Below are 23977 nucleotides of genomic sequence, written 5' to 3'. Positions count from 1 at the left end.
CTGCCTGGAGAAGACCCCACTCTTGTTCTAGTCCTACACAGACCACTCACGTGCGCTCTACTATGATGGTTTGGGTCCTTGATCGCAGGCAGGTACCGACGTCTCCCACGAATGGTCTGTACAAAGCCATCTCTGGTGCAGCTTTTCACCGTGTCCTTCAGGAATCTGTGAATCCCTAGAGCAGAACCAAAGGTCGGGATTAGATATTGGACCATGTGGTCAGGTGAAGTTCCAAAAACAAATAGAGGCGTAAACCCCGCGGATATAGAATATCAACGGGATGAGGAGGAAAACATGGAAGAAAAGGAAAGAGTTCCTTTTCTAAAAAGACCCCTCACTCACCAACCTAGTTGGTGCCATGCTTCATCATTGGGGTTAAACATCATCTTTATTTAACTCTAAAAGTTTAATATGGAGCAATAAGCCAATGGTTAAAAACAGAGTGGGACACCACTTTAGGTTGGATTGACCTGTGGTGTCCATGTCAAAAATAGTGACCCCAATGATGACGCATGTCACCAACTAGGTTGGTGAGTGAGGGGTCTTTTTAGAGAAGGAACTCTTTCCTTTTCTACCTCCTCATCTCGTTGATATTCTATATCCGCAGGGTTTGCTCCTTTATTTGTTTTTGGTTCATATCCCAGGGGGACTGGGAGTATCTCTTGTAAAAACCCTCACTCTCTATTTGTTAGACAGTAGTCAGGTGAAGTTCACCAGCAGACACAGTGTGGTGAGGCAAAGGTTAAAGAGAAAGAATCTAAGGAGAACTGATAAGATAGTGATGTCCAGTTGAAGGAGCAATGTGATGAAAGCTAAGGGTGGCAACTACATAAAGATCAAGGTACGTCTAACAGGTGACTAGGAAGTAAAATGCACAAACACATAAAAGATTGCAATTCAGAGGCCTCAATGCAAATTACAGAAAAGCATGGGCATGATAAGAAAAAAAACAGTAAACAACAGGTATGATACACTTGAAGAAGAACAAGGTAATGGTAAGAAAGATAATGAATGTGCTTGTAAAACATAATATTGAGAAAATAACAAGAGATTTAAAAGCAGAAGACATATAGAGATGAGCGAAGAGGGTCAGAGAAAAGATGCGAAGGTAACTGTAAGGACGATCCTAAAAGAGAAATAAGAGAAGGGACTAAGGGAGCTTCAAGGGGGATCAGAGAGAAGATCCTGAAGGAATAATCAGGAGGATTAGATAAAAGTTACTGTAGGATGAAAAGCACAACCAGGGACAAAATACTGAGAAACAGTATGGGAGATCACACACACTGAGGGGATGTTTAGAAGGATCAATGAGAAGAGAGTAAGGGAATGATGGTTTTCCTATTTGGCAAGCAGGCCATTGTCGAGCTGCCTGCAGTATTTGTATGGTTATTTGTATTTTTGTTATCCGTTGAACTCAGTCCTGTTTTCGTATTGTACATGGCTATACGTACAGACTATGTCTCTCCACTCTTCTCTTAGCGCCCCCTTCTTTCCTGCCCCAATCAACCCCTATCCTTGTCGCTACCCATGGGACATGGAGGACCCCCAGATTCTTTGGCCTCGTGCAGCTCCAGACTTTTAACATCCTAACCTGGAGAATGCACTGCATGCAAACTCCGGGTAAGCAATATAAAGTACATGCCTTCCTTAAACGCAAGGGGTTCACCCATTTGGGTGAAGGCGAGGACTCTCCTGGAGGCTCCACATCAAGAGGTAGAGGACGAGGATCGGTATGTCTTCCTGTAGGCGCGCCTTATTAGCCACCATGTCCTTGTAGGCTGCATTTATGCCCCTAACTCTGATCAACCCGTCTTCTTTTGGTGCCTCTCCTTCTTGTTGGCCAGGTGGGAAGAAAGCCTTTGGCTTCTCAGAGGGACTTTAACGTAGTTCTGGATCCTACCATGGACCGCTCCCACCCTGCTCCCTAACTTCGACAGTTGCTAATGCAAAGGCCCTTTCGTCCTGGCTGCATCAGTGGGCTTTGCTGGATGCCTGGAGACATTGCAATCCGGGCCTGCGACTCTACTCCCCAGTTCACAGGGTTTATGCGTGCTTGGATCCCATTGTTTGCTCCCTGACCCTCTGCCCCTCTATTGCATCACTGGACTACATGGGAACGGAACTTTCAGACCACAAGCCCCAGACTTCGATTCTCCGCTGGGGCAGGCCACCCTCGCTGAGCCCTACTTGGCGGCTTCAGCGCTCCGCCCTTGAGGACCTCCCGTTCCACGAGACCCTGGCTGGTAAGATACAGGACTATTTTGATTGTAACAAGGGCACATTCTCTACCCCAGTGCTGGAGTGGGGGCCTATAAGGTGATCATTTGCGGTGAGTGCATGCAGACTCTGGTGGGAGTACGTCCTAGCATCCTACGAAATCTGGAGGCCACTGAGCAGGAATATGCGCACACTGAACATAGGGTGACTTCCGATCCTCACCTTCAGTCCTCTTTGACCACTCTCTGGGAAGCAGAGGTCCGGCTACTAGAGCACCTCCGCTGCTTAGACTACGTTAGGAACCTTGCTAAGATGCACGTTGAGCGAGGTAGATCTGGCAGACTGTTGGCATGGCTTGCTAATAGGGACACGCATCAACCCCCGGCCACTTCCGTTCATGCCCCAGACAGGGGCATACACTATGCACAGCATAAATCCATGACATCTTCACTTCCTGGTAAGCGCATCACTACTGCCCCATGCCAGAATGTTCTCCCCTATCCACCAGGCAATCCAGCAGTATGCCCGCCTCCCTAAACTCTCTCCGATGGAACAGGTGAACTTGAAGCCCCCCTTCACTGATCAGGTGGTGGGGATGGCAATTACAGGGCTAGCCTCTAGCAAATCTACCAGACCAGACAGCCACTCTGCTGAGTTCTAAAGGACATTCCGGGGCGCACTGGTCCCCAGGCTCCTTCGTCTATATGATGGAGGCGCTGGCAGCGGAAACCCTTCCAAGCACTCTCTGGGAGGCATCCATAGCATCACTAGTGAAGCCAGGGAAAGATCCCCTGGCACATGCGTCATATCAATACATTGCAATTATGAATATAGATTATAAAATATTTAGAATGGCATTGGCCCGCTGGATCCAGCCGCTTCTGCCTTGATTGATCCATAGGGACCAAAATGGATTATTTTTTCCTGAGAAGAGTACCTCACTATGTGTAGGACGTCTGTTTCGCATGATGAAAGCAGTTTGGGACAGGTGGCCTACAATGACGTACCTAGTGTTAGTCTTTTTGAGGTGATGCCAGAACTCAGTGTCAGACTCTATATGACAAAACTGATCTGATTGTTATACACTCTCTCGCCTCCAACACGTTTTGGAGCAATAATTTCGTATCCCATCGAGACTGGCTGCTGCACTCTGCAAGGCTGCCTGCATTCCCCTCTCCTGTTTGCCTTGGCAATGGAGCCCCTCGCCTTTAGAGCCCGGATTGAAGGGAATTCATTGGGATATCCCTTAATCCAAAGCCATCAAAGCAATCTTGTTATATGACAACAACACCTTGCTTTACTTTCGGAATGTCAAAGGAAATGTTACCTAAGTAGCCTAATTTCTAGTGAACTTCAGACAAGCGTCGGAATTACTAGTTAGCTGGAATAGGTCATGCTTATTCTCCCTGGTGACGACAGGCTGACAGGCGGGGAGAGGTCCTAGCCAATGGGAACCTACTGTACTTCGTGTCTGGGGGCCCTGGATTTATCACGCCCCCTGGACCAGGAAGAGGGTAATCTACTGCCGCTAACCGCATCCCTTCATGCCCAGATTCTATTCTGGGCCTCCCACCCCTTTAGGTAGTGGGACAGGTGGTAATAGCTAAGATGGTGATCCTTCCCCGACGTTTACACTATTTTGTTAGCCTCCTAATCCTCATACCTTGGCCATTATTTCGAGAGCTTCATGTTCTCCTGGTGGACCTATGTTGGCATAACTTGCATGGACGAGTCGCCCTGGCCAAGCTTCAGCTCCCGACCGATCAGAGAGGTCTAGGGGCTCCCAATGTTAAGCACTATTATCTGGCAGCCCAATTGCAATGGCTGTTGGGACTGGCGGGTCGCTTTGTGGCTGCTATGGAGTCCCTCTACACCTCCTACTGTAGGACCCTCCTCTGCCTTACCCATGCCGGAATCTATCCCTCCTTCAGATGGTAGCCCTCATCTGTCTAAAGCAACCGCTTGCTCTTATGCGGTCCATACCATACCTCCACATGACCCAGTGATTCCTGCTGGGCTCAGTCCAACTAGTAACACCTAGGGAATCGCCAGACACGCCTTATCAATAATGGCATAAGCAGGTTCATGCTGCAGTAACTGATGACTAATGTCCGAAATTGGACATTGCCCATCCTCTGTCTTGTCAAAGAACGGTTCCTAGCTCAAACGCTAATGCATCCATTCGCAAAAAAAAATCCCTGTGAAGTTTTAACCTGATTGCACACACAAACCAGCTGTCAAGGTTAAAAAAGAGCTTCCTGATCTGAACCAGTTCTTGAGGTGTAGAGGTTTTATTTAAAAGAATTGTAAGTTGTTCAGTTAAGAGTTGAAAAGTGTGAAACAAAGCACCTATAGTAACCGAAAATGTGGACCTCCCTATTAGTGCATGATCTGGAAATCATGTACAGAGCCTCAACATTCTTGACCTGTGGTTGAACCAGGCAAACGCCAATCAGGTGGCTCAAATAGTGGACTTGGGCAGACTGGCTGTTAAACCTGCCTCCTGAAGAAATGTCAAGATGACCGTAAGGCGATGAAAATGGAACTTACAGTCGGGGCTAAAGAAGACAATGCCATCTATAAAGCCTGTCACAAATGTTCAGTGGGCCTAAGAACTCGATACGTGAGATGCTGGAACATGCCAGGCGCCTCATATAAGTTAAAAAGCAATATCTTAAATTGCAAGAGTTAAAAATGGGTTGAAATGACGGTTTTATGCCTATCTGATTTCTTTAGGTAATTTGCCAATAGCCCCTAGTGAGGCCCAGGGAGGGTACTAATAAATAAAAGCCTTCACCAGTTGTTTATGATATTGTCCACATGTGGCAAGCGGTAGGCATCGAAGGTGGCTACCTCATTAACTTGAAGAAACTCAATACAGGAGCAAATAGACTCTTCCTTTCCAGGAACCAACACTATGGCAGAAGTCCACTCGCTTCTTGAAGGTTGTAGGATTCCTAGAGCTATCTCTTAATAAAATGCTTCTCTTTTGCCTTGGGCATAGAATAGGGCCTAGCTCTAATCCTGCTCTGTGGTGAGGTGTTTATTGCATGTTCGACTAGGGAAGTATGCCTGGGCAAATAGTGAGAAGACCTCTCCCACCAGTTTTATCAATCTCTTCATGTAAATGTAAATGTAAATGTAGGTATACTTATATAGCGCAACCTGTCACCACAAAGGGCATCCTGGCGCTTGCCTAGGGAACCCGTCCTGGTATTCCCCTGTGAGAAGCCCCGACAGGGTGTCCACAGGGTGAAAGTCAGGCATCCCGCCGCGAGGGGCCGTTGTGGAGATTAAGCAAGCTATTGCCCAGAGTCGCAGAGTGTGAACCCGTGAGTCAAGGAGGCACCGGGACGAGAATTATCGAGTCCGTGGAATTTTTAGCCCAAGACCCGCCGGGGCGGGGAAATGAACCCTGGTCCAGGACCGATCTCAGATTCCGGGTCTGCCGCCTCTAACCCCTGAGCCACACTTCTCCACATGTCTGCCATCTCTATCCATTGCAACAAATTCTTCCCAAGCACCATTTTTTTTTTTGATCGTGAACGTTCCCTTCCCCTCAACCCACTCTCCACAATCCCTATTAAGCTCACCTACTCTGTTTCCACCCACTTCTTAAGGAGATTTACATAGCATAAGTAAGAGGCCCACCTTCTATTGGACTTTTTCAGCCTATAGGTAAATGTCCAATCACATGGCCCATGCTCTTTAGCTAGTATCATATGTTCATTGGTTAGCACCAGAAATGAAGACTTTTCCATTACTCTGTGCCCATGAACCTCCTGGTTATAATGTTCCTCCTCTGTCTGTTCTGCATCCTATACTTGTTGCACCGCAAACTGTCTGAGGGTCATTAATGAAGCCTTTAATTCAGATGCATATTCTATCAAGGCCACAGTTCTTTTCTCTGGCACTCTCTGGGTCTAACTATAACTAAGGTTCATGTCCAAATGATAACTCAAAATGGTGGAATCCTGTAGAAGACTGGAGTACACTGTAGAGTTTAAATAATACGTATCCTAATCTATCTACTAGCTTCTCTTTGTTCTTTCTGTCGGGGACACAGCTTTCCTGATCATTTGTTTGAGGATTTTATCACACTGTTCTACAAGTCGTCCTTCTGTGGGAGTTATAAAGAGATTTTGACATGATGGATGCAAACAAATTCCTACTGATCTGGAAAAAGTTCCTGCGGCCGGCCAACTCTGGAAGAATAGGGAATAAGGATATCATGAATAGGGGTTGCTAAGTTTGTCTGTAAAGGAAAAGACGCAGGGTAACGAGTGGCATAATCAACTAGAACCAAGATATGACTGTTGTCTAATCCAAGAGTCATCTGAAGTCCATCCCAATTCTTTGGAAAGGCAAGGCAAAAAATGGTGGAGGTTGTAACACAGCTTTAGGAACAAACCTGGGGCTCACTAATGGACATTCAGCTCACTGTTTTCAGTTTGTGGCAGTCTCAGAGTATATCCAAGGCTAGTAAAACGGCTAGCCCGGGGGATCTCTCCGGATCTGTGCTGACTGCGGCGGAAAGAAAAGAACTGATGTCAGAGCGCTGGGGTGGCGCCTACGTAGGCACAGCATACATCACTTCCGTCGCGGAAAAAACTGCCCAAACCGCACGACGCTGGATGACGCCACCTACCTGCGTGCAGGGGTACTGCTCACATTTTCGGATCCAGTCTGACACCTGGAGATCATTTTAAGGTGAGGAATCAGGGGATAGAAGTCACCATCAGATTACTGAGACTGGAGGGCCATTAATCATCCCCCACTGATTTGTTTTGGTACTCAAGTACCTGGACATTGGGTAGGCTCTAGCTGAAAATGGTTCAGGGCAGTCATTGGAGGAACTGGTGGAAGTTGTAATCAGAATAGACACCTAGCAACAATACCGGCAGCATATGGTTGGAGTCATGGCCCAGCTTGAGGTCAGTCAGTGCCTAGGAAAGACCCGGTGGCAGAAGTTTAACTAGAGGACCCAGTCAGTTCATGGGGGAACCAGAATAAACTTCAAAAAATCTGCAGCAGGGCCTCCTTAAAGGCTGCAACCTGATGCGGAAAAGAGTGATATGGCACTTGGGTATATCAGCTTAACATTCAGCATAGGGTCCATGTTGGGTTCTGAAGATGAATGCGGCTGCCATTACTGCTGACTGCATTACCTCCCCCCAGGGCCAGAGCATCTGTATGTCGAGGAGTTTTGGGTGCAGATTTTGCCTAATTGGTCACTGGAATTGTCTGTTGACTTTACTGATTAAGGCGACCTCAGCAGAGAATAACCTAACTTCTCGTGTTCTGCAACATAAAGCTTGGCCTCTCTTTTACAGATGTCCTTCCAGGTGCATCAAAGAACAATTGCTGGACAATGTAGTCATGCTTGGTCCTGAAGCACCATAAGCAGACATCATGCGGGTTGATCACCAACTTGAACTTCCAAGACAAGTGGCTTGACACCTCTCATCTCTGGGGATGACAATACTACACACTGCCAAAGGAAAGAAATTGATACTTGTGTGAAAAATGGAAATCGGTACGAGCAGTTCTTCAGATCTGAGTCTTCGGGTATAAGGTCAATGCGCAACGGTGGCACTTTATGCAGCTCCCTGTTGTCATGTCATGAGGTGAAACGTAGTCACAAGGAGGTCAATGGTCCTCTCACTACACCCAGGAGCTATTGCAAGGGTTTCCGGATTAAGTCCTGTGTCTTGGAAGAGTCATAAGGTGAAAAAACTGTGGCTAGTACTATCCATAAGAATGGAGTCATTTTTATTGCAAAATGATCATGTGCTCTATACGATGAATGATACAAAGTTCTCTGGCATCAATATATACAGATGTCGGTTTAGTCTCCAAACAGGGTGTATAGATCCAGCGGTGTCTGTGAAATATTTGGTGTGGTTTATAGAATAAGAACGGAAAATATGGTGAGAGAAGATACTGAAGAAATGGGTAGGATGAAAAGAAAGAAAGCTCTCAGGAATGGAAAGGAGGGTAACAAATAATACGTTCAGGAACTGGGAGGGATAACCAGAAAGAAAGGCAATTGAAGAAAAGTAATATAAAGATAATATAAGGAGATTTTCTTTATAAAAAAAACCTGAAATGTAGCCCCAGGAATAGTATGTACCAGCTTAAATAAGCCCTTTTGTGTGATTACCTGAATATCTCGCTTTAAAGGATTCAATGTAGCTGGCTGCGTCATTCTCGTCGATACCCATCTGCTCTCCAAGGGATCTGGCACCCATTCCGTAGACTATTCCATAGCAAATCTGTCAAGAAAAAAACTCTCAATCTCACCACGAAAACAGGGGCACAGACGTCCTACATCTTTAGGATGTCAGGCACTTAATAGATTCTCAACTTGCAATGAAAGACAAAGGCCCCAAGTTGCGTCAGACAAACAGGAGTTGAATTGTGGTGCCATCTACATGAATGAATGAATTATCATTTATATAGCGCATGGCTACCTGGGAGCATCCCAGCGCGTTGACGTCCTGGGTATAACGTGTGCCTCTAGGCTATAGTTCTCCAAAGTCGGTCTTGGAGGGCCAGATCCATGCCAAATGTTTAAGATATCTATATGTCTCTAAATGGGGATATGCTAAATATCTCTGGCATGGATCCGGCCCTCCAGGATCGACTTTGGGGAACCCTGCTCTAGACCAACATCTCCTCAAGTTTTAGTCTTGCTGTGCAAGTCACAAATGAGCAAACAAATTCTGAGAAAACGTTATTATTTATTTAGATATAAATTTCAGGTGTTTGATAAAGTGCAAAAGAAGAGCAGAATGTCTCCCAGAGTACATCGTATTGCAGTATCTCAAACACAGGCTGCTGCTTTGAGAACAACATTGTTTGCACATTTGGGTTGAAACTAGCTTATAACAAGCACTGCAAAGGTTTGACATTTGCACCATACAAACATCAAATCCAGTGGTTTGAACATTTTTTTGTGTTCTAGGGAGCAAATTGACACAAAACAACAGAAAATATGGATGCTGTAGGACAAAATTATCTTGTTTTTTGTAATATCCATTTTTCAATGTGTTTGTTAGTGCAACTTTCAGTGCTACACATTGCTTTCCAACTGATCATAAATAAGTCAGTCAACCTGGAATATTAAAATAAAAATAAACTACATAGAATATGGTCCCAAAGTGGCTCCCATGCTTGTAACCCGTTAGCAAGATTCTGATTGATTTCAAATGAAAACTAGTCCCTCAATCATGCCAATGGAAGTGGAAGGACACACCTAAACAGCCAAAGGAAACTGGTCAGAATAAAATACTTGGGTGGCCTGATCCAGGATGAGCTGAACTATGGCTCAAGCCTGATAATCCTAAACAGTATAAACCAAAGGTTGAAGGAAGCTGACCCAAATTGCTTGTAAAGTAAATATACTCTATAATGTTTAGCATGAATTGTGCCAGAGCCATACACGTCAGACCCCAAAAACAGACAAAGATGTGATAAAGTGGCGGTGGGGAGCATAGTGGGAGCACATGTAATTGTACTCGGCAACACAGCTATTTTTTAAGTCACACATGTTTACCTCTTATGGATATTTACATTACAATACTTTGAGGCAAGGGGCGATTTTGTGATTTTTCCAGAATAATGGTTTTAAGTGATGGAGCAGAACCCATAACACCAGACAAAAAAGTGGGCCATTAGTCTACTCGTTGCATGACGAAGTAGTACACAAACCTAGTTGCTAGTCTACAGATCTACTGGTCTAGCACTCCCAGAAGCGGAGATCTAGTGATGAGAGAAACTCTGCAGAATGAGTAGCCATGACTTTACACACAGGCTCATCAGTTATCAAAAAGAACAACAACTGGCGGGAGCAGCCGAATGCAGGCCTATTCAAGCCACCAGCTCCTCCAAGCTTTACTCTTTATTGTTTTTCAGCAATGCGAAATCGAATGACAGTGGGAGTGACATGGTTTCATCAGCATGTCCACATGCAATCTGGTCATTGGTAGGTATATCTAAAGAGACAGTAGAGAAACAGTGTCTTTCTTGCCTCTGCCGTACTTCGGTAAACATTAGTAGAACAAACAACAGAAAACATTAAAACGTTATCGACTTGTCAATCTTGGTATCACACTATACCTATTTAGGTGAACAGGTCAGTGCAGAGTGCCCGATGACTCTCCTGGTGTATAGGGGTGAAATAGTGTATGTTAATGTTAGGTATTTTTGTTGTACGCGGGGTGGTGGGGGGAGGGTCCAACAGTGGTATACCTGTGCATGGATCCATAGAGCAGAGAGTATCTGCTTCATAGGCGGGTTACAGACCCGTTTCTCCACATGTACTTTCGGGGTTGTATGTTGGACTTAAGGAGTTGGAGGACTGGAGTTATTGTGGGGTAGTTTTGATTCAATGACCGCTGGGTATTTCTTCCAGTCATGTGGATTAGAGGGGGCTGGGTGGCCTATTATAATAAATTGTGGGCTAACCCGTGCTCAGCCACCAGTGCTTTTTGGAGATTGGTAAGCCACTCTTGTGTGTGGAGGGCAGAGATAGACTTCCAAGCCATGACCTGTCTCCGTTTGGCTAAGTATAGTGCTAGGTCCAAGAATTTGTTGCCATCAAAATATTATCAAGTCTTTTCAGGAACACCGTCTCTGCACCCATCAACCATTCCAGAAATGAGCGTTGGTGTGTTCCTGTATTCGGGCTCCATAATGCAGCAATACTATGGCCAGCCAGCCAGCGCATTGGCCATTGTATCTGAGCAGCTGCGTAATATTATTCGTAATTAGGGCCTCCTAGTCCCCTTTCAGAAAGTGGGGCATAGAGTTTAGGGAGGGAGACTCTTGCTCTGTGTTTGTCCCAAATAAGAGAGGTCAGCAGTGATTTGAGCTCGCTGAATGTTTTGCGGGGCAGTAGGAAGAGAAGGGCAGCAAAGAAGTAAAGCAGGCTTGGCAGCAACATCATCTTGGAGATTGCAGTGCGCCCCATAGGGGAGAGTGGCCGTTCCCTCCAGAACGGCAAGGAGGATCTAGTCGCTAGACATCACCCTGCCCAGGTTTCCTTGTATAGTGTCTGTTTCTAAATTATATACCTGGACTCCTAAATGCTTAAAGGTGACCGAGGGAGCAGTGCGGGCGGTGGCATGCTTCTCTGATCTGGGGTCAGCTGTTGCATGGGGAATACAAGCGATTTGTCACAATTCACCCCAGCCCGGAAATGCCCCCAAATTGGTCAAGTAGCTCTATCAGTCCTGACAGAATAGTCATCCGCATAAAGCAAGATCACGTGCCATTCTTAAGTGCCAGCTCACCCCATTCTCTGGCTTTTTGTCGTAGCAGGCTAGGTGCTCCATGGCCAGAGCAAAAATAATAGACGATAAGGGCAGCCCTGCCTGGTGCCCTGTTCAATATCAAACAAGTCCGATATTGTGTGGCCTGTTCTAACACATGCCGTTCGCATGTTGTATAGCAGTTTTATCCTCTCTAGAAATCTGGGGCCTATCCCATACCTCTACAGTGTCGCATACAGGTCTCCCCAACTTAGCGTGGCGAATACTTTTTCGATATCCAGAGAGGCGATCCAGGCAGAAGAGTTCATAGTATGCACCCATTCTAGTAACAGGAAAAGTCTATACAAATTGAAGCAAGTGTTTCTACTAGGTATGAACCCGGTTTGATCTGGGTGGACTAGGAGTTGTGTTACTTCAATTAATCTGTTGGCCAGCACCCTGCCTAGGATATTGCAGTCTGCGGTTAGGAGCAACAGCAGGCGATATGAGCCTAGCCGTAGCCTATCCCTGCCTGGCTTGGGGAGCACTACCAGGACAGGCTCACCCAGTGTTTTGGGTAACATACTCCCATTGTATGCATTTGTGTATACACGATGAAGGTGTGATGTCAGTTGTATTCAATACATTACATGGAATTCCATTGGCCATCCATCCGCTCCCGGTGTCTTTTTAATCAGCAGTCACTACGTGTTCCTGCAGCGAAATTCTATTTCGATTTAAAACATTTGTAGAGCGCTACAGCTGCCCCAGCCAAGAGGCGTCCCGGCGCGAACAGCAAATAGGCAACATCAACACAGAGAGCAGCCTACACAGTGGGGAAAAAGAAAGGTTTTAATAGCTTTCCTAAATTCAATAAAATTGCTGAGGCCACAAATTTGGGGGGGACAGAGAGTTCCAAAGAGTCGCCGCTCTGTACCGGAAGGAACATCCGACCTGGGTTTTCCTGACCCGAGGGACCAGCAGCAAGTGTTGGCCCATGAAGCAAAGCTGACGGGAGGGAACATAAAAAGAGAGCAGATCCGTCAAAATATTAGGGGAGGCAAGCTTCAGAATCTTAAAAGCTATACAAAGAGCCTTGAATTCGATCCGTTGAGCCACAGGCAACCAATGAAGGCGACGGATTTTACTGGTCACCGAACAGACTCTGCGCAGGCCCAGAAGAGCTCTTGCTGCGGCAATTGAGTACATACGCAAGTCTGTTTCTACAATTAGTCAACCTCAGGTTTGTATAGACAACGTCCCTGCAACCATTTACCAAGGAGTAATTTAAGTATATTCAACATTGCGTTTTTCCTTCGGTCTTTGTGTTTGTTGACCCTAATGAAAAAAAGACACCTAGTAAGGCAACCAATATTATCTAGTCGGTGCGGGAACGGCCATCCAATTCAACAATTGCACTGCAGGAACAGGAAGTGACTGCTGATAAAATCCGTCGTTATGGTGTATGTGCCTACTGCATATGGATTGGATAAGTAATGGAGGGATTGATGCCTCTTCATGTTTTTGGGAAATTGGACTATCTAAGATTTAATGTTTGCCCTGAAGAAGTCCCGTGAGGTTGAGACGAAACACGTAGGCTGTGCTTTGGATGTATAGTGTTTTTTGTATATTGATATAAAGATACGTAAATAAAAAGAAGAAATAACAAGGACATTTAAAGTTTCTGTCTTCATGAGTAAAGGTGACTGTGTTGTTTCATATGTAAAAGAAACTTTTATTAGGAATGCAGGATATATGTTACATGCCTTAATTGTGCGGGACTCTTTGGTGTGAAACACCTATGATCAAAGTGCGCCTCTACTCTTCGGATCATTCATCTTGTTAATCTCGGGTTTTGTGTAACGGTTGACCCGATGAGTAAGCACTTTCTGAAGTAATTGGACATATAGTGTGCAGCGATTGTATTCCATAACCGTTTTTTTCTGCTGATTTGTTTAATATTACTTAAACAAACCATGTCCTTGTCATCTAGATCACAGCAATCCATAGTTGGTCGTTTTGGTGCCTTACCTTCCCACAATCTGTTATGTATTCTTATTTGTAATCACTTGTTATCCTCCTCTCTATAATGACCTACTCTACACTTGTGTGTCTCATTCCAAACATTTCTAATTTGTTTAATTGATAAAGCAACATGATGGTTCAGGAAGTCTGGGGGTTGGGTCATTTCAATTTCCTTAATAGAGAATTCTAATCCCTTTTTTCACATTCTGTTCGAGGGTTGGGGACTTCTTGAGAGGACAAATTAACCCCCATGTATTCACAAGATTTGGTCTAATTTGCTCCATGGATTACTCTAAAGTGCCTCCCTTCAAACTTTTATACGGACACAGCCAGGGATGACATGGATGGTGATGCAATAGGATCTTCTAGCTCTTTCTGTGATGATGGATAACCCCCTTCTGGATTGCTTACAATAGAGTTGACCCAGGAGGAATCTGGGTGTTTTTTGGGGTGTTTACCTGCACTCCTTAGTCCTTGCATGCCACAGTAAGACCCTCTTGTTCTTGGTTTTAACTCTCCCTTTTGTGCAGTCTCATTTGCTTTTTCCTGGATGCTGGCATTCTATAAAACTCTGCTGTATGCTTTGTACTAATCAGTGCTGACAGGTCCATTAGTACCACTGTATCCTCTATGGTCCTTGGCAATTAATACTTGTACCTCTGGACCTGCAGGGGATACAGCGCAGAAAATACCATGCAGAAAATCTCCCAACAGTCCCACTTGTTATCCTTGTTGCTTATTGCTTTATCGGATGTACAATTATACACTAATTTCCTCCTTCTCTTGCTTTTTTGCATACACTTGAACATGAATCAGCGCAGCCGCCGGCTCCACACACGGCCTTAAATTCTGTAATTGGTATTCTGGCCAGCACTTTAGCAGATTCCTTATCTCTATTTTTCAAATTCCTGACTAGGGGTTTACTGGCAGGGAGGACATGTTGACAGGGGTGCAGCACAGTCCCAGAACCGTCATTTGAGTGGTGCTCACCCACTGCTCCAGTCAATCTAGTTACAGCCTTGAGTTGTGGGCAGAGCTGAGGCAAGTTCAGATTGAGGGTGAATCCCACCTTGGACAAAATCATAACTCACCTCCTTCAGCGCTAGCAGGCTCAGACTACCACCTCCAGGCTTTTGGCCGAAGTCAGGAGATGTGCTGTGATTTGCAATACAGCCTAAAGCTGCTACTTGTACTGGAGCTAGGAAAGGTGCTGTTGAACATGGGCTGGCTTCTGAATGGTCTGGCTATCTGACAGTCCAACACTACAACAGGGAAATCCAACGTAATTCGGCAATCCAGTGATCTGTCAATTCAGGAATCCGGCACGACAAGCCTGATGGTTTGTGGGCAGGCATGAGCATGGCACAATAATGAGCACTAACCATCTTCCAGGGATTCTGCATTTCAGACATGGCTTAATAGCCACAATTTTTGCCAAGGTAGGCATGTCATAAAGGGCTTTACAGACCCTTTTTATAAATGTTTTGTGTTGATGCTCCTCCCCTTGCTCCATAAAGTCTATCAAGAGATGATCCAGTGGGCCGGATGACCCCCACAATGTCGAAATCAACCCTCTCCCTGATTCTCATGCCAGGCAAGGCCTCGGGTGAGTGTGGATCATACCGCCTTATCTCCCTCCTCAACGTCATGGTAAAAGTTTTCACTGAAAGTAGTGACTCTGAGATTGCAGATATTAATGGGGAGCGGTGCATCCCAACCAGTCGGGCTTCATTCAGAAACGACTGGTGGGGGGTAATACTAAAAATGCTGTACATCTCCTGGACAAAGGAACCACGGGCCCAAACAATCAATCTTGATCTCCCAGGACACTGAAAAAGCATTTGACAGGGTAGACTGGGAATTTATGGCAGACACATTGAGGGCGTTGGGGCTAGGGGAGAGCTTTATAAACTGGCTGCGGTGAGGTTCTGTGGTCCCAGAGCCAGGATAAGGGTTAACAGACTCCAGTCACAATTGGTAAATATTACCAGAGACATGAGGCAGAGGTGGCCACTTGTCCACTTGACTCTTCGACTTACTCTGGAGCCATTGGCCCAGCGCATTTGAGCTATCCCCCCACATTAAAGGAATCAAATTTGGCACCAGGGAAATAAAAACTGACCATGTTTGCAGAAGACATCTTGTTTTTCATCAAGGACCACCTGAGCTCCCTCCCGTATGTGTTAGAGGAATTGGCAGCTTATCAGAAGGTCTCTGGATTTAAAATCAATATTTCCAAATCGGAAATCTTAAACATTTATACTCCCAAAACTATGATTGAACGAGTAAGTAAACTAACCACGCTGCAGTGGGGGGGAATATGACGGTATCAATCATCTTGGCTTGACTTTGGCCACCACTCTATCCAAAACCAAGGAAATTAATCTTCTATGACTTACGAGGTGGGAAAGGCTAAACAGAATAGCTAAAAACATATAACACTTTCCCTAGGGGTGAATAGAAGTTTACAAAATATCCCTTCTACCCAAGATCCTCAACACTTTTCAAACATGGACTCTCCATATCCCCAAAGATTATAGGAAAGATGTTCAACTAATGTGCTACTCCTTTATATGGTTGGGCAACAAAGAAAGGTTCCCTAGGGGCTGTTAGAAATTCGGTAACTGGTTGCCAGAGGTTTGCACCCTGTCCAAGCAGGAATCACAATCCTAGTGACGGCAAGTCAGACACACACCACAAATGAATCTGTACTCACCCTCTGGTAGCTTGGCACAGAGCAGGCAGGCTTAAATTAAGAGGCAATGAGTAAAGTATTTAGGTATGCAAACAATAACAGTGAAAAAACCACAAAAAGGCTCCAAAATATTTTAGAATAACAGTTTATGATTTTATAACTACAACACCGCCAACAAGAAAAAAATAAAATTAAAAGCAATAAGCGCCTATGGGGGTTATTCGGTCGTGCTGGATCGGGGCAAAGAAAAGAATATAAGGCCGACCGCAATGGAGTGTGGGCCGAGGACAAGAGCCATGCAAGTCCCACTGAACAAAGGTACCTTAATCCTGGTAGCAACAGCGAGATGCGGGATGCAGCTGAGCAGTGCGTCAATTCTGTCTCACGCAGCAGAGGATGTGTCAGTTCCACAGGAACAAGCACCTGGATCCACTTCCAATGGACCAGGCACAGGCAGGGCGCAAAACTTTGATACCCCAGAATTTTAGAACAGAAGGCAAGCCAGCATAACCTTAGAGATCACTCTGGGTTTAGCAAGAGTCCAGTTCTTCCTCAGTGAGAAAGAGGGTAGCAGGACAGCAGAGCAGAAAAGCAGTTCTTTGAGAGCAGTAGTCCAGCAGAGTGGCAGTCTTTGTAGCAGCACAGCAGTCCTTCCTCCTGGCAGAGTTTCTTTACAGGTGCAGTTTAGTGTCTGATATGGTGGGGCACAGAGCCCCAATACGTATACCCAGTTGTTCCTTTAAGGTGGAGGTGACTTTAAAGAGGGGCTTTGAAGTGCAAAGAGGTCCCTCCCAGCTCCTGCTCCAGAATCACTCCAGGGGGTGTGCAGCCCTTTGTGCCTATTTAGGTGTGTCAGTTCCTCCCTCCCATCCTGCCATGGATGGCCCATCAGGATGTGGATGGCTACTAAGCTTCCTTTGTGTGTGGCTGTCTAGTGGGAATGCATAAGTCCAGCCGTCACCCACTTCAGACGTGTATTGGAGACAGGCAGCAGGCACACACGGAAATTAAATCTTTCTAAAAGTGTCATTTTTAAACTTTGCCAGCAAAGAGGATTTATCATTATCATTATAATGATACAAAACATGACAAAGCTACTCCTTCTCAATCAGGAATTACAGCTTATAAGTGTAATAAGGAATTGCCAATTTTAACCTATGAGAGGGGTAGGCTTCACAGTAGTGAAAAACACATCTGGGTGTCTCACTACAAGGACATGCAAAACTTAACAGTGCATATCCTACCTTTTAATTACACAGAACCCTGTCCTATGGGCTACTTAGGGCTTCCCTATGGGATGACTTATATGTAATAAAATGGGAGTTTAAGGCTTAGCAAGGAGTATTAAACCCAAAGTCAACATGGCAGTGTAAACTGCACACACAGGCTCTGCAGTGGCAGGCCTGGGACATGCTTAAAGGGCTATTTGAGTGGGTGGCACAATCAGTGTGGCAGCCCACTAATAGAATTTAATTTACTGATCCTTTGCACAGGTAGTGCACTCTACTGGGGACTTGTAGATAAATTAACTACACCAACTGTGGATAAGTCAATCAAACCATGTTTAGAGGAGAGGACAAATGCACTTTAACGCTGGTTAGCATTGCTCAGAGTCCTAAAGCCAACAAAACAAGATCTGAAAAAGTGGAGGAAGAAGGCAAAAAGTTTGGGGTGGCCCTTCAGAGAGCACCATTTTCCAACAGGGGCATTAGAAAAACATGTTAAAAAATGTACCTCCTCTACATGTGCTTTTTATAACTTCTTACTCTCAAACTAGTACCATCTATTCTTATTCGTTCACTAAACCGGAATATTTTATGCTTCTTGCACACACACCTTTTTATGGCCTACCTAACCTGTCTGTAAACCGATAGTACTCTTTGATCTGCCACGTTATGAATCTTGAGGATATTCCTTGAATGAAACATGCAGCAATGTGAAACAGAGCATTCTCTGGGGCAGCTCCCAGAATTTGGAACTCCCTTCCACCTCACATCAGAAAAATCTCCTCTATCCCTCTCTTAAAAAAGGAAACAAAATTATTCCTGATGAGCAATTTCCTACCTTAAATTAAGACAACCACGTCACAAGAGCGACAATCCCCAAACTACTGGTATTCGCTGGTATGCTTAATGTATGACCTGCACGTACTTAAATGGTTTTGGGCTCAGAACATTCTTCTCACTGTTGCCACACGAACTTGAATGGCCTTCCTATTTCTGTTTCAGATCAAGCTCTCTCAATGTTGTTACTCCCCGTTACCCGCAGACTATGTTTTTTTCCCTGTATGCATTTGCTCCCTTTGAATGTTTCACCTTATGCCTGATGTAAAGCGCTCTGATACCCTATTTTGGGTCTGGTTCGCATTCTATAAAACTTTATAAATAAAAATAAATAAATAAATGTGTGTATTTCTTCAAATATGTATTAGAAAATATAAAAGGATGCAAATTAATGTAATTTTAATGTTTCCACTGTTTCTTTGGTGGAAAAAGAATTAACATCTGATGGCTAGGAAAAGACGGGTCCTTTTCTGGATTACATTTTTTTAATTTGCAAATAAAGTAACCTTTACACAGTCATACAGATCTGCGGTGTATCAAAATACCAAATGATCTACCTCAGCGAGTAAGTTAAAAAGTCCAACAGCACATCCTACCAGTAAAGTCAAGCACAAAATGAATGCCTCCACAATTCCCATTTTACCTGTTTTGCTTGCTGTCTGACCTCATCCTTCACAGCCTCTGGATCGATCATCTTCCACTCAGCAGCAATGCTTTTGAAAACATCAGCCCCACCATTTAACACATGAATGAGCCGGCGGTCTTGGGAGAGATGGGCAAGGATTCGCAACTCCAGCTGAGAGTAGTCTGCAGCCAAAATTAGTCCACCTTCAGAAAAGAAAGATTATTCCTATGTGTGATATACGTAAGACTCCTTGCACGTTGAATGCTGACACTCAAAAATATGGAGCAATTAGACTTTTGTACAGACCTTCCAGAAAAAACTAAGGAATATGCTACTTACCAGTATGCATCTGTTCTTGGCATGTAGGGCTGCTGACATTCATATCTGTGTATAGCTCGCCGCCTAGTGTTGGGTCCGGATGATTGCATATTGTTGTCCTGGAAGAGTCTTCGAAGTATCATGAGATCGGTGGCTCCTCCCCTGGACTACAGTGCGCATGGGCATCCTCTCCATCTTCAGATTGTTTTTCGCCATTGTGGCAGAGATGGAGTGTAAGACAGTAAGTGATGACCATGCCTGAGAATGATTCCGAGTGCTACAGCTGCGACAGACACCGGGGAGGAGGGCGGGCGATTTGAATGTCAGCAGCCCTACATGCCAAGAACAGATGCATACTGGTAAGTAGCATATTCCATTCGAGGCATGTGGGCTGCTGAATTCATATCTGTGCATAGAATAAATAGCAGTTACCTCCTTAGCGGTGGTTGCCCGTGCCAGCTGCAGCAGTCTGAAAAAGAGTTCTGAGAACAGCCAGTCCTACAGCAGCTTGCTGTTTGGAGTGTACATCTACGCAGTAGTGTTTTGTAAATGTATGTATGGTGGTCCATGTGGCTGCTCTACATATATCCTCTAGGGGAATGTTACCTAGGAAAGCCATGGATGCCCCTAGCTTGCGTGTGGAATGCGCTCTTGGGGGAACTGTTAAAGTGCGTTTAGCTTTTTGATAACAGATTTGTATGCACTAAACAATCCATCTGGCTATACCTGATTTGGAAATAGGGTTGCCTTTGTGTTGTGAAGAGAAGGCAACAAACAGTTGTTTAGTCTTTCTAAAGCCTTTTGTCCTGTCGATGTAATACAGGAGAGCTTGTTTAACATCTAAGGTGTGCAGTGCTCGGTCTGCCACAGAATCAGGGTTTGGAAAGAAAACTAGCAGTTCTATGGTTTGATTAATGTGGAACTGCGACACCACTTTAGGCATGAATTTAGGGTTGGTACGCTGTACTACCCTATTAGCATGAATTTGTAGGAAAGGCTCTTGAATTGTTAGGGCTTGAAGCTCACTAACTCTTCTTAGCGATGTGATGGCTATCAGAAAAGCCACTTTCCATGTAAGAAACTGTATCTCACAAGAATGAAGAGGTTCAAAGGGTGGCCCCATGAGCCTGGTGAGAACTATGTTTAGATTCCAGACAGGTGAAGGAGGGTGTCTGGGAGGGATCACTCGTTTGAGTCCTTCCAAAAAAGCCTTAATGGCAGGCACTCTGAAAAGGGAAAGATGCTGCCTGTTTTGAAGATAAGCTGCTATGGCGGCCAAATGTATCCTGATGGAACTATATGCTAGATTGCATCTATATAGATGCAACAAATAACATATGATGTTCTGCGTGGACGCATCTAGTGGATTAATGTCATTATTGGAACAGTAGATGACAAATCGCTTCCATTTGGCTGCAGAGCACGCCTTAGTTGTAGGCCGCCTTGCCTCCTTGATGATGTTCATACAGTCAGGGGGCAAGTTGAGGTAGCCGAACTCTATGACCTCAGGAGCCATATCGCAAGGCTCAACTGTTGCGGATCTGGGTGCTGAATGTCTCCATGGCTCTGAGTGAGGAGACTGGGCGTGAGGCGCAGCCGTTGGTGAGGCACCACTGAAAGTTCCAGGAACGTGGTGTACCAGGCCTGCCTTGCCCACGTTGGAGCAACCAGGATGAGCGTCATGGAGTGCTGCCGCAGTTTGCGTGCCACTAGCGGTATGAGCGGTGCTGGGGGAAAAGCGTACGCAAATCTGCCTCACCAGTTCATCCATATCGCATTGCCCTGAGACTGCGGTGTGGGAACCTGACGGCGAAGGTTTGGCATTTTGCGTTTTCCTTTGTGGCGAACAGGTCTATCTCTGGATGACCCCACTGCTGGAAATATGGTTGGAGCACTGAGGGGTGTATCTCCCACTCGTGCATCTGATGGCTGTGCCTGCTGAGCAGGTCCGCCATCTGGTTGTCTTTGCCTGGGAGATGTTCTGCCATGAGGAAGATGTTCCTCTGGATAGCCCACTTCCACATGCTCTGGGCTAGATGAGATAGTTGCGGAGAGTGTGTGCCTCCCTGCTTCTGGATGGAATACATGGCAGTCATGTTGTCAGTCCGGATCAGCACGACTTTGTTGCACAGGTGCAATTTGAATGCCTTCATCGCCATGAAGATTGCCATCAGCTCTAACAGATTGATATGCATCTTTTGCTGCTGCATTGTCCATAGTCCCTGCACAGTATAATGGAGGACATGCGCTCCCCAGCCCTGGAGAGATGCGTCCGTCGTCAGCACTATTTGTGGGACAGGCTCTTGGAACGGTCGTCCCCTGCAAAGGTTTTGTGTGTTCCACCAATGCAGAGAGTTGTATGCACTACCGGTCACCAACACTAGGTCTTTCAGATGCCCATGAGCCTGGTTCCACTGTTGTGCCAAGCCCTCCTGGAGCGGACGCATGTGTAGCCTCGCGTGCGGGACTATGAAGATGCAGGAGGCAATCATACCGATCAGCTGCATGAATACTTGCGCTGGGAGCGAGTGCTGGAGCCTGAATTTCTGAATCAGCAACTGCATGCTGTTGACTCTGGCAGAGTTTGGCTGCGCTGTTGCTGGTAGAGTGTTTATTGTTGCACCTAGGTACTGTTGTACATGAGCGGGCTGAAGGTGCGACTTTGGGTAATTTAGTGAAAATCCTAGACTGTGTAGGAGGTGAATTGTGCATGACAAGTGGCTGGCACACTGCTGGGCTGACTTTGCTTGGACAAGCCAGTCGTCCAGGTAGGGATAGACATGGATGTGTTGTCTCCGAAGGTGCGCAGCCACAGTTGCTAAGCACTTGGTGAACACTCTGGGGGCAGTGGTGACCCCGAAAGGCAGGACCTTGAACTGGTAATGCTGATTGTTGACGGTGAACCTGAGATACTTCATGTGACTTGGGTGAATGGGAATGTGGAAATACGCATCTTTCAGGTCTAGGGTTGCTAGGAAGTCTCCCTGACTGAGCAATGGTAGGACTTGTTGTAAAGTTAACATATGAAAATGTTCTGACAAAATGTACTGGTTCAGGGGTCTGAGGTCTGAGGTCTAGAATGGGCCGCAGGGAACCGTCCTTTTTTGGGATTAAGAAGTACCGAGAGTACAACCCTGTACCTTGCTCTTCTAAAGGCACGAGTTCTATTGCCCCTTTTTGCAGCATGGAGAGTACTTCTTGCTGCAATAAGTGCATGTGCTCTGCGGACATAGGACGGTGCCTTTGGGGCATGTTGGGGGGAGTGGAGGTTAGTTCTAGACAATAGCCGTATTGGATAAGTTGTCTCACCCACCTGTCTGTGGTAATGCCTTCCCAGACCGGCAGGAACTGCTGGAGTCTTCCCCCGACCGGTGTTAAATGGTCTGGGGGCAGTGACAAGGCGTCACTGTTTGTTGGGGGCGGAGGATCTGGCACTGTTATTTCCACGTACTCTGCCTTTGGTGCTGTTCCCACGATATCCACCCCTGTTATTCTTGTTATGGGTGGTCTGCGTGCTCCCTTTGTTGTATTGGGCTTGCTGCAATGCTTGTCCTCTAGAAGCCCCCCTGTTACCGGAGCGACGAAAGGAACTGCCCCTGAACTGCTGTGACTGCAGAGCCCCCATGGATTTTGCTGTCTCAGTGTCTTTCTTAATCTTTTCAAGGGTCGTGTCTACATCAGGACCAAAAAGGAAGTCAGGGTTAACTGGCTGATTGAGCAAAGTTGTCTGGATCTCTGGCTTAAAACCAGAGATGCGGAGCCAGGCATGACGTCTCAGCATTACACTAGTGTTGATGGCCCTAGCTGCCTTGTCTGCTGCATCGAGTGCACACTTGATGGATGCATTTGAAATTAACTTTCCTTCCTGTATTAGCATTTCTGCTCCCTCTTTATAAGCGTCAGGCAGGTGTTGCATCAGCTGTTCTAATGTGTCGTAGTGAGCCCTATCATATCTAGCCAATAGGGCCTGTGTATTTGAGATCCTCCAAATATTAGCCGCTTGAGCTGCTACCCGTTTGCCAGAAGCCTCCAAGATTTTTGATTCTTTGTCCGGAGGAGGAGCATCACCACCAGTTTGAGAGTTTGCTCTATTGCGAGCATTAGCCACTACTAGGGAGTCCAATGGGAGCTGGCCCTTGATGTAGGTAGGGTCCACAGGTGCAGGCCTATATTTCCTTTCAATCCTTGGGTTTACAACCCTTGCCCTTGTGGTCTCCTTGAAAATGTCAGTAGCATGTTTGAGGACACCCTTTAGCATAGGCAATGTCTTTACCGATCTTTCTGAGGTGGAGAAAGTATCGAACAGGAAGTCCTCCTCCACCAGCTCAGCGTGCATTTCAACGTCATGGTTAATTGCCGCCCGTTCAATTAAAGCGTTAAACGCCGCCGTGTCTTCAGTAGGCGAGGTTTTGACATTATAAGACTGAGTATCAGGCGTACTGTGTGGATCATCAGGGTCAATAGTGTCAGTCCAGTGTTGAGGTTCCCCTTGATCTGTGTCAGCATGGTAAATAAATCCCATATGACTGTAATCATCTCCCACATCCTCATTGCTGCATGTGGGAGAATCGACATCGTGTTGTGGATATGACTCAACACGTTCAAAGAGAACAGGTGAGGTGGCTGAATCCTTCTTCCTTTTGAGAGGGATCTTGTATGACTCTAAAGGATGTTCTGGAGCGATTTTCCGTTTGTGAATGGTGAGCCTTCCAGAATCCGAGTGGATGAAGAGCTTTGACTGATTGTCATACGAGGGTGCCTGGAACATTACCTCATCTGT

At 45.7% G+C, this 23977-nt stretch overlaps 1 protein-coding gene across 1 annotated transcript in view; it reads right to left on the bottom strand.

The window, feature by feature from the left end:
- Window positions 1-23977, bottom strand: part of POLQ (DNA polymerase theta) — a 415163-nt gene that overhangs the window by 38081 nt on the left and 353105 nt on the right. Inside the window, exons 26-28 of the mRNA XM_086935619.1 lie at window positions 18898-19082; window positions 8381-8492; window positions 51-175 (exon numbers count right to left, since the gene is read on the bottom strand). Of these exons, the coding sequence (XP_086791745.1) occupies window positions 51-175; window positions 8381-8492; window positions 18898-19082 (422 nt within the window). The remainder of the gene's footprint in view (window positions 1-50; window positions 176-8380; window positions 8493-18897; window positions 19083-23977) is intronic.

This window comes from Lissotriton vulgaris, chromosome 8, assembly GCF_964263255.1.
Source record: "Lissotriton vulgaris chromosome 8, aLisVul1.2, whole genome shotgun sequence".
Taxonomy (NCBI): Eukaryota; Metazoa; Chordata; class Amphibia; order Caudata; family Salamandridae; genus Lissotriton; species Lissotriton vulgaris.
The sequence above is the reverse complement of the archived record's forward strand: the minus strand, read 5'-3'. Positions and strand labels throughout refer to the sequence as shown.